The sequence below is a fragment of the Myotis brandtii genome, unplaced genomic scaffold (genome assembly GCF_000412655.1).
Source record: "Myotis brandtii unplaced genomic scaffold, ASM41265v1 scaffold115, whole genome shotgun sequence".
Lineage (NCBI taxonomy): Eukaryota > Metazoa > Chordata > Mammalia > Chiroptera > Vespertilionidae > Myotis > Myotis brandtii.
Window position 1 is genome coordinate 17,167,250 of NW_005353967.1, and position 9,193 is coordinate 17,176,442.

Sequence of the window (9,193 nt, forward strand, 5' to 3'; positions counted from 1 at the left end):
GGGCGGAGGGTGGGGTGGGAACTGGGAGGAGGGGAGTTATGGGGGGGAAAAAGAGGAACAAATGTAATAATCTGAACAATAAAGATTTAAAATAAATAAATAAATAAAATAAAATAACCCCAATACCACTATCACACCTAAAAATACATAATTACTTAATATCAAATATCTCATGTTCAAATGTCTTCAACTAACTTAAGCACCTAAATAATGTCCAAATGCTGAAATGATACTAAATCTCTTTTACTTGGAACAAAACAAAACAAAACCTGAATATTTAAACTCCTCAACAAAGAAGTGAGCTCTTTCACATGCTGGCCCTCTTAGGATGCCTGCTGCAGGGGGGCTGTGCTCCCTTTTGCCAGGAGTTGGGCTCCACATATGGACTAATGGACTTTAATCAGGCCAAATGCTTATCGACACCCGGCTGCAACATGGAACGCAAACTCTGGACACTAGCCTTGTTTCTGACTTTACTGAGCTCCCAGATGCACCTCTTCCAGGACTGGCTTAAGGGACAGGGGACTTTGGAACCTGAGAAATTTAATTCCATGTCAATAAAGCCTTTTTCCACATTCCATCCCCCCGTGGGGGCTTCTGAAAATGCTTCTTTCAGCAGTGCCCCAAGATCCTTGCTCCCCCAAACAACAGGGGAGTTTCATCCGCCGGCAACAGAAGTACATTTCTTTCATGGTAAGAAAAAACTGTGTTTAGTCAAAATCACATGTATTATAATTGTAAAACATTCTAGGCATAATCCTATGACTCTTTTAAATAGTATCAATAGCCCTAGCTGGTTTGGCTCAGTGGATAGAGCATTGGACTGCGGACTGGTAGGTCCCAGGTTCGATTCCGGTCAAGGGCACATGCTTGGGTTGCAGGCTTGATCCCCAGTAGGGGGCATGCAGGAGGCAGCCAATCAATGACACTCTCTCATCATTGACGTTTCTGTCTCTCCCTCTTCCTTCCTCTCTGAAATCAAAAAAAATGTATATAAAAAAGTAAATAGTATCAATAGATGATTTATGATATTTCCTTGACAAACTAACTATGCAGAAAATACAGAGGTCCTTTGATAATTCAGAGACACATTTTTACTAGAAAAGTATTAACTGGATCAAAGAAACAACCATCTTAACTTTACATTCATACAGCTTTTTCTTTTTAAATAATTTTCACAAACACCATTTCATTGACCTCAAGACAACATGGGTGATGACCAAGAGATTTAAAAACAAAAAAAATCCCACGTCTTAAAAATCATTTATTTAGTGTTGCCTTAAATCCAAGGAGAAATGTAGAATATGAATGGACTCTACACAATAAAACCAGCACACTATTTCAAAATAAAATTACTGGTCTGGTATACTGTGTCCCTTTCTATATTTTAAACTGAAATAGATCTTTCAAATTTAAGAATGATCTCAGGAATATCTTTCTTCCACAGGGGTCAGTCTAATGTCACACTGAAATGTGCAATTTCTAATATACTGAGAAAAGTTATATAATAGAATCATCTTTTAAAACTTTTCTTATAGTGAGCAAATTACTCTGAAATGAATACCAAGGAGGACAAAACAACAGAGCTACACAGAAAATACAGAACTCTACATTGTATTTTTGTCAGTAATTTTTCTAATACCAACTATAAAGATTAAAAGAAAAAGAAACCCACTTCAAAAATCACATATTTCCCCCCATAAAATGTTTTAAAATACTGTAAAATTATTTCAACATAAATTTTATGTGCTCAATGCTTTGCTGATTACTACAAAGAAGTTGTATAACTGAAACTTTAAGAAGCTTATGGTTTAAAATAAACACAAGAGATATGAAGAACATATAAAAATGAGAATATTGAAATTTAAAAAGCCCATGATTTAAGCCAACAAAATACATTTCAAATACATACATACTTATAGGATGACAGAAGTGCTTGCTGGCCAAAAGCTCTGGTTCTTAGGTCAGATAGACCTGGGTCTGAATGTTGGCTCCTTCACTAATTAGCAGTTTGATTTTGGACAAGTTACTTAACCTATGTCTCAATTTCCTAATCTGTAAAAATAGGATAATAATGTTAAACTCATAAGTTTGTGAGGCTAAAATGAGATAATGTATATAGTTTATTACCAAATCTGGCATACATCAATTCTCAAAAATGTTAGCTATCATTATCATCATCACTACATTATTGTTAAAAAGGTCCTGTAAGATAGAACTGCTAGTGTGTGTGTGTGTGTGTGTGTGTGCGCGCGAGAGGGAGAGAGAGAGAGAGAGAGAGAGAGAGAGAGAGAGAAGTGGACTAGTACACAGAAGTTATTATAATGAGCGTATGGGCCTCCTGGAAGGAAAAGAACAGAAACCTTGAACTTCTTCCAAATATTACAAATTACTCAAACCTGTCAGGTAATAGCAAAAAAAAGACAATGAAAGCCCATCTGATGACATTAAAAGAGAAAAAGACAAACCCGCTATTCCAAGTGTCCTGTCCAACCATCATAAGGACATATGGGACCATGAGGAAGTAACTATGAATTGAATGAGTTGGAATGATGAAAATCCAGGTCAACTTTAAAGTACAACACTCTTGGTTTATCATAACTGGGTTATTTTGCTTGCTTGTTTTTGTTTTTTTTGGGGGGGGAGGGGGAGCGCACTGTCATCTTTCCTTCTTTAAGTAACTTACCAGTGTCACAAAGCTATTACATAATAGTGCCAGAATTCAATCCCACATTTGTCAGACCTCAGAATCCAGTATTCAAACACCAATTAATACAATGGAAAGCTCTTTTTGACAATCCATGGGCAGAAAGATGAGTTCATATGTGTCTTGCATATATATGGTAGAAATCAGATGATATACTATAACCTGCACAAGGTAAACTTATGGAAATTATTTTTAAACATAGAAAGCGAACCAACATAAAACTGAATCCTAAGAAACTAGAAGGTAGTATAGTCTCAGACAAGTTACTTAATTTTAATCTAAACCTCAGTTTTCTCTTCTGTAGAACAATACTTCCCTCATCTCTCAGGACAGTAGGAAGAAAATAAAGCACATGAAGTACAAACAATAACTAGTACTTCCTGATCCTCAAAAAACAGTAGAGCTCCTATCATCATCATTATCACCATCGTCATCATTATCATCACCATCATGCCTTAACAATTTGATATTAATTTTGAATAGCAATACAGCAATTCATGCTTAAATAGTAAAATTAATAAATTTAGATTCCACATTCAATGTTCTTTAGTGATATTGAAGAATGAATTAGAAAACATCTCACTACCTCATTCCTAAAAAAATAAAATAAAATAAAATTTGCTGATTATATTTGGTGATAGCATTTGAATTTTCTCCCTCCATGTTAGTTTAATAACTCAATTTACTTTTACAATTCACATGCAATTTACATTTTTACTGATATGTTGCTTAGTTGCCACATATCACATATTTTACATTAAAATTAAATAATTAAGTATTAAGAATAACAATTAACAATGATTCCTTCTTTCTTGTCTATGAATAAACTATCTTTAGAAATCTGAAAGAAAAAGTTTACAATGTATCTGGAACTTGCTGCTGATTCTCTTTTCTAAGAACTTAAATTCACCAAAAATCTGTTACCTCAGCTTAAGTCACAGTGCTCTGAAAGAGACCCAAAGATTGTATCTATCTGTTGTTCAAAGACACAAAGAAATCAATAATATGGAAGAAATATATGCTTCATGTATACGTCTTCATTAAAAAAGAAAATACAAACTGGAAGCATGCTAAGAAAAACAAGCAAAATAAAATGTGCTTAATTAAACAGAAAAAAAATAGCCCTGTAATCTAAATCAACTAAACCTTTAAAAATCATCCCAGTTAAAAAAATAAAAATTAGTTCTACTTAATAACATCTTTAATCATTAAGAGGGCTGGCCCTGATTAAATTCACAAACTAGGCCACGCTCCTTATGTGCACATTTAGCAACTCTCACTGAATGCAGATCTCTTCATCCAGAAACACCATGGGATAATTTAGTGAATTTAGTTGCAGCTCCAAAGCCCATTCTTTTTTCCACTATGTCATGAATGGGAAGATATTATCAGCCACTGTGGTAAATAACTTTATATTATCCCATGTATTCCTTACACACACTAAGAGATGAATTATCATACCAACGGCCACATATGTTATACTTGGCAGAGGCTGCAGTGTCTGATTCCAGGTAGGCCTGGCTCTAACACAGTGAGAATCTGTAATTCTCATCTCTTTTTATTATTATTATATTTTTTATTTTTCATCTCTCTTTTAAATAACAGAAAATTGTTCCCATTTTCCCATTTTTAGACTCTTTTCTAAATTAATACTAAGATAATTAAGATTCACAAAATTTTTATTTATTTTTTATTATTTTTATTTTAGAAAAAGAAACATTGATGTGAGAGAGTTGTCTCCTGTACTCACTCTGACTGGGGATCGAACCTGCAACCTGGGTATGTGCCCTGACCGGGAATCGAACCTGTAACCCTTTGGTACACAGGATGACGCTTCAACCATCTGAGCCACACCAGCCAGGACCACAAAATTTCAAAAACCAATATAATACTAAAGCTAAAACAGAGATTAAAAGATGGACATCACAGCCAGTTTTCTTTAGGCTGGGAAAAATGCAGAATCAATAATCAGACAATAAAAGCTAATGCATGATCAATATCAAGAAGAATGTGCCTGTGGTATCCAAGGTCAGACTGGTTTTTCTTGCTTTGTGTGTGTACATATTTTGCACCTCTCAACCAAAACAGGCGTTTCAACTACAACTCTGTAAAACCCAAATGAACAAGTATAGGCAAGTATGTGAACATGTGCAAAGTTCCCTTGAAGTCACTCAGGAGTGGCATGGTAAATTTATAACTTTACTTATTCCTTGGTTTACCATGGTATACTGAATTAACTAATAACGCAGATTTATTAATATCATAGCAGAAGTCAAAGACTAGCTTTAAATTACAAGAATGTGGTGTATATATATATATATTATTATCCTAAAGGTTTATTATGAGATATTTTCATACTTACCAAAAAATGATTTGCAAATGTTTACACTAAGAATTTATCCAAAATGGTTATGATGAGCCTAACATTGAAGTTTTTAAATATTAGGGTTTTACAATCCAATGTTATTTCAAAAATTATTTTATCCAGATCATATAAATGGCATTTATTATGAAGCAAATCCTAAATTGGAAAATCAAGATTTGGTTTACTAAAAAGGGCATATTTTATTTTAGTTAACAATTAAAAATATTTATCATAGAAAAGTCCCTTAGAAATAAAAGTATTTCACAAATTTAATTCTGTACTGCTTTAATTTTACCACCCAAACAATGTACAACTTTTCAGTAACACACAATATATCTCAAGATGGACAAGTAAACACTGGAGACCCTACCTTGTGCTGTTCGATGGCATCTATCCACTGTTGTCTGTGATCTGGATCCTGAGCACGAAGATACCAAACGCTGTCATTTACACTAATATCAAATCGACATTCATCAAAATCATGGGGCTGTAGAGAAAAATTAGAAAGTGAAAAGCAAAACTAATTATATTCTTAGAAGTATCATACTCTACAGCAAAAAACATAAACATAACCCATTCTGGCTGGTGGGACACTCTTGTTATTCTTTTGTTTTTCTACTCAAGTAACTTTTTTGTTGTTTCTTTTTTTTTTAATCCTCACCTGAGGATATTTTTTCCATTGATTTTCAGACAGAGTGGAAGGGAGGAGGGAGAGAGAGAGAAAAACATCGCAAGTGACACATTGATTGGTTGCCCCTGTATGCGCCCAAATGGGGCCAGGAATAGAACCTGCAACTGAGGTACATACCCTTATATAGAACCTGAGACCCTTCAGTTCACGGGTTGATGCTCTAACTACTAAGCAATCCAGCCAGGGCTCAAGTAACTTTTTTGAAGAGTCCTCAGATGAAGAGTACAACAAGGGTAAAGTTACCAAACACTAAATTTCATTCACCATTCCTACAAATGAGGTGACACAAGCTATAAATATATTTCAAAAAAGTGTTTTTCATCAAATGCTTTTAGTTAGCTAAACTAATGGAAACATTACTGAAAGCACAATTAAAAAAGGTTCAAAATAGACCAGCTGGGGTGGCTCAGTGGCTGAATGTCAACCCATGAACCAGGAGGTCACAGGTAATTCCTGGTCAGGGCACATGCCAGGTTTCGGGCTCAATCCCTAGAAGGGGGTGTGGAGGAGATAGCTGATCAATCATTGATGCTTCTCTCTCTCTCTCTCTGTGAAATCAATAAAAAAGATTTTTTTTTTTATTTAAGAAAAAGGTCCAAAATAAGTCTTAGGAAAGACATTACATTTTTTCTGCCTCCATTATTCAAAAGTAAATTCTCATCATGAAGAGTTTGATTTCATTAAATTTTATAAACAAGATATTTTTACATTCTAGCACAAAATAGTTAACATTTCCTCCTAAGTATCTCAAATTAACTTCTAGGCTTTTATATGTCTTTGACAGTAACAGTCAGGAGAGCTTTCAATGAAAAGCAAAGATAAAATGAATAATACATCAGACTTATGTTAGATAGTGGAAACTGCCTGCTTTTGAGTCAAAATGTAAACAGTGAAAATGTCAACTATTTGGTTTAGTGTTTTACACTATTCATAAGACTGTATAAAATTAGTATCTTAATTTTTTGCCCAATAAGTGAATTACAATATTACAGAATCACATCACATATGCCACATCATTGTCTACTGGATAGAGTACAGAGAGTCATCAATGTAACAGAAAACTTATTTGCTGAAGAAAATTTACACTTTGCATTTCCAGGGTTTATTGTTTATTCTCTTCCCCCTTAATAGCATCAATCTTTTATCTCTTTATCAATTTATTTAGCAAAAATTATAGAACTCCACAATGTTCTTTAGCCTATAAAACTATTTCTTTTAAGATTAAGACAATAAACCACAGTTCTGAGTGGCTAAAGTATACACATTAAACATTTCCTGAATCACTATGTGCTGGCCTCATATGACTACTAGAGGCCTGGTGCACGGATTCATGCACTGGCGGGGTCCCTTGGCCTGGCCTGCGGGGATCAGTGGACCTCCGCACTGCTGCAGTCTGGCCTTACCCGCCAGCTCATTGGGCTCCAGCCTGCTGTCTGAGTCGATTCCGCACAGCACGAAGTAGTGCGCAAAGCAGCGCCGGGGAGAATTCTGAGCCCGGGCTGGGTGCCGCGCCGCTCCTGCTCATCCCACCCCGCTGCACCTGCCCCCAAATGGGGCTGAAAACAGGGCAGACTGAAAGTGTATATAGGCTACAGCAATAGATCTTCTTTAGAAAAAATACAGTATAATTAAATTTTCTATTCAGTTGTACTTCCATGATACTACATCCCACTCAACCAGAACTGTGGTACTACCAAAATCTATCCTAGCATATTCTTTAAAATTCTTTAGATTATTTCTTAAAATTTCTGAGTTTTCCTGATTTTTTAATTGTTTACCCCCTATCCTGATCATAATGGTATATATCTCAGATAAGTTCATAGAAGTTCATTTCAATAATAATAAGGTCTAATAACTACAAAAAAAAAGCTGAACAGAATACCTACTCCATGGATTATACAGCAATTTTAATAAAGTTAGTGTATGAAAGAAAGATTAATAACTACCTTTAAATTGTATGGTTAGAACTAATTGCCTTAATTTGTTTGCCCATATATTTTTCTATAAATCACATATAATACTTTTGTTAAAGGACAAAAGTGCTGACTGATACGTGTGAAAGGAGTTTGTAGAGTTGAAAAATCACCATTTTGTCAATCATAGAAAAGATTGGGTGGGCTAGGCACCATAAATAGTTGAAAAATCAAAAGGCCCTCTTCCCTGATCTCCAGACTTTCACTCAGTTGCCTTCTCTATTATTTTCTCTTAAATAGCTATGATGCATCTCAATATATCTAAAACTGATCTGATATGCCTCCCTCCCCAAACTTCTCTTGCAGGCTTCTGAACTTTCGTAAATGGTAACTACCAACTGCTTAGACCTAAAATCATATGACTCCTCATCTTTCACACCCTATAAGGAATCCATCAGCAAATCTGCAAATCTTGTCAGCTCTACCTTCAAAATGAGTCTGGAATCCAATCATTTCTCATAATCTCTACCGTTACTACTGTGGTCCAAGCCACTATCACCTTTCACCTGAATTATTTGCAATAACCCCCTAAGGCTGTCTGATTCTGTTTTCCTACTTCCATCTCAGCATTTGTGACTCACATTATACTTCTACTGAACAATCATGATCTAAACCATTCATTTTACCTATCTATCTATGTAAATAACCAACCAATGACATATTTATGCACACCTATTATTTACCAAGCACTACTCAAGGCACCGAGAATATAATGGTGAGGATGAACTGCTATGATCCTTTGCAGAGATCACTTTGACCAAATAATCACACACAAAATGTAAAACTTCAAATATAACAAGCCATAGTTAAGAAAGGTACACCATGTTGAGAAAGCCTATAATAAAAGGAAGTAACCTAGTTAGGGGAAGGCTTCCAAGAAATAATACTTCAGCCAAGAGAAGGATGAAATGAACAAAGAAGGCCCTAACAGGTTTGGCTCAGTGGTTAGAGCATCAGCTTGCAGACTGAAAGGTCCCAGGTTCCATTCCGGTCAAGGGCATGTACCTTGGTTGCAGGCACATCCCCAGTAGCAGGTGTGCAGGAAGCAGCTGATCGATGTTTCTCTCTCATCCATGTTTCTAACTCTCTACCCCTCTCTGTAAAAAAAAAAAAAAAAAAAAAAAAAAAAATCCTCCCCAAGGATATTTAAAAAAAAAAAAAAATGAACAAAGAAGGAAAACATTCAGCATGTAACCTGGTTGGAGTGGCTCAGTTGGTTGAGCATCCTCCTGTACTCCTGTACACCAAAAGGTTGCTAGTTCAATTCCCGATCAGGGCAAATACCTGGGTTGCGGGCGGGTTCAATTCCCAATTGGGGCACATAGGTGGTCGGCAAACTGCGGGCCGCGAGCCACATGCGGCTCTTTGGCCCCTTGAGTGTGGCTCTTCCTAAGCCTTAGGAGTACCCTAATTAAGTTAATAACAATGTACCTACCTACATAGCTTAAGTTTAAAAA

General features: G+C 35.6%; 1 protein-coding gene and 1 long non-coding RNA gene across 2 annotated transcripts in view; both read right to left on the reverse strand.

Moving 5' to 3' along the window:
- Window positions 1-9,193, reverse strand: part of COL4A3BP (collagen, type IV, alpha 3 (Goodpasture antigen) binding protein) — a 101,795-nt gene that overhangs the window by 80,529 nt on the left and 12,073 nt on the right. Inside the window, exon 5 of the mRNA XM_005858152.2 lies at window positions 5,443-5,559. Coding sequence (XP_005858214.1) covers window positions 5,443-5,559 — 117 coding nt within the window. The remainder of the gene's footprint in view (window positions 1-5,442; window positions 5,560-9,193) is intronic.
- LOC106728240 lies at window positions 2,241-4,496 on the reverse strand. Its single transcript, XR_001364519.1, has 3 exons — window positions 4,458-4,496; window positions 3,632-3,777; window positions 2,241-2,869 (listed from the first exon to the last, which is right to left on the reverse strand). It is a non-coding gene; the product is annotated as an uncharacterized LOC106728240 (long non-coding RNA).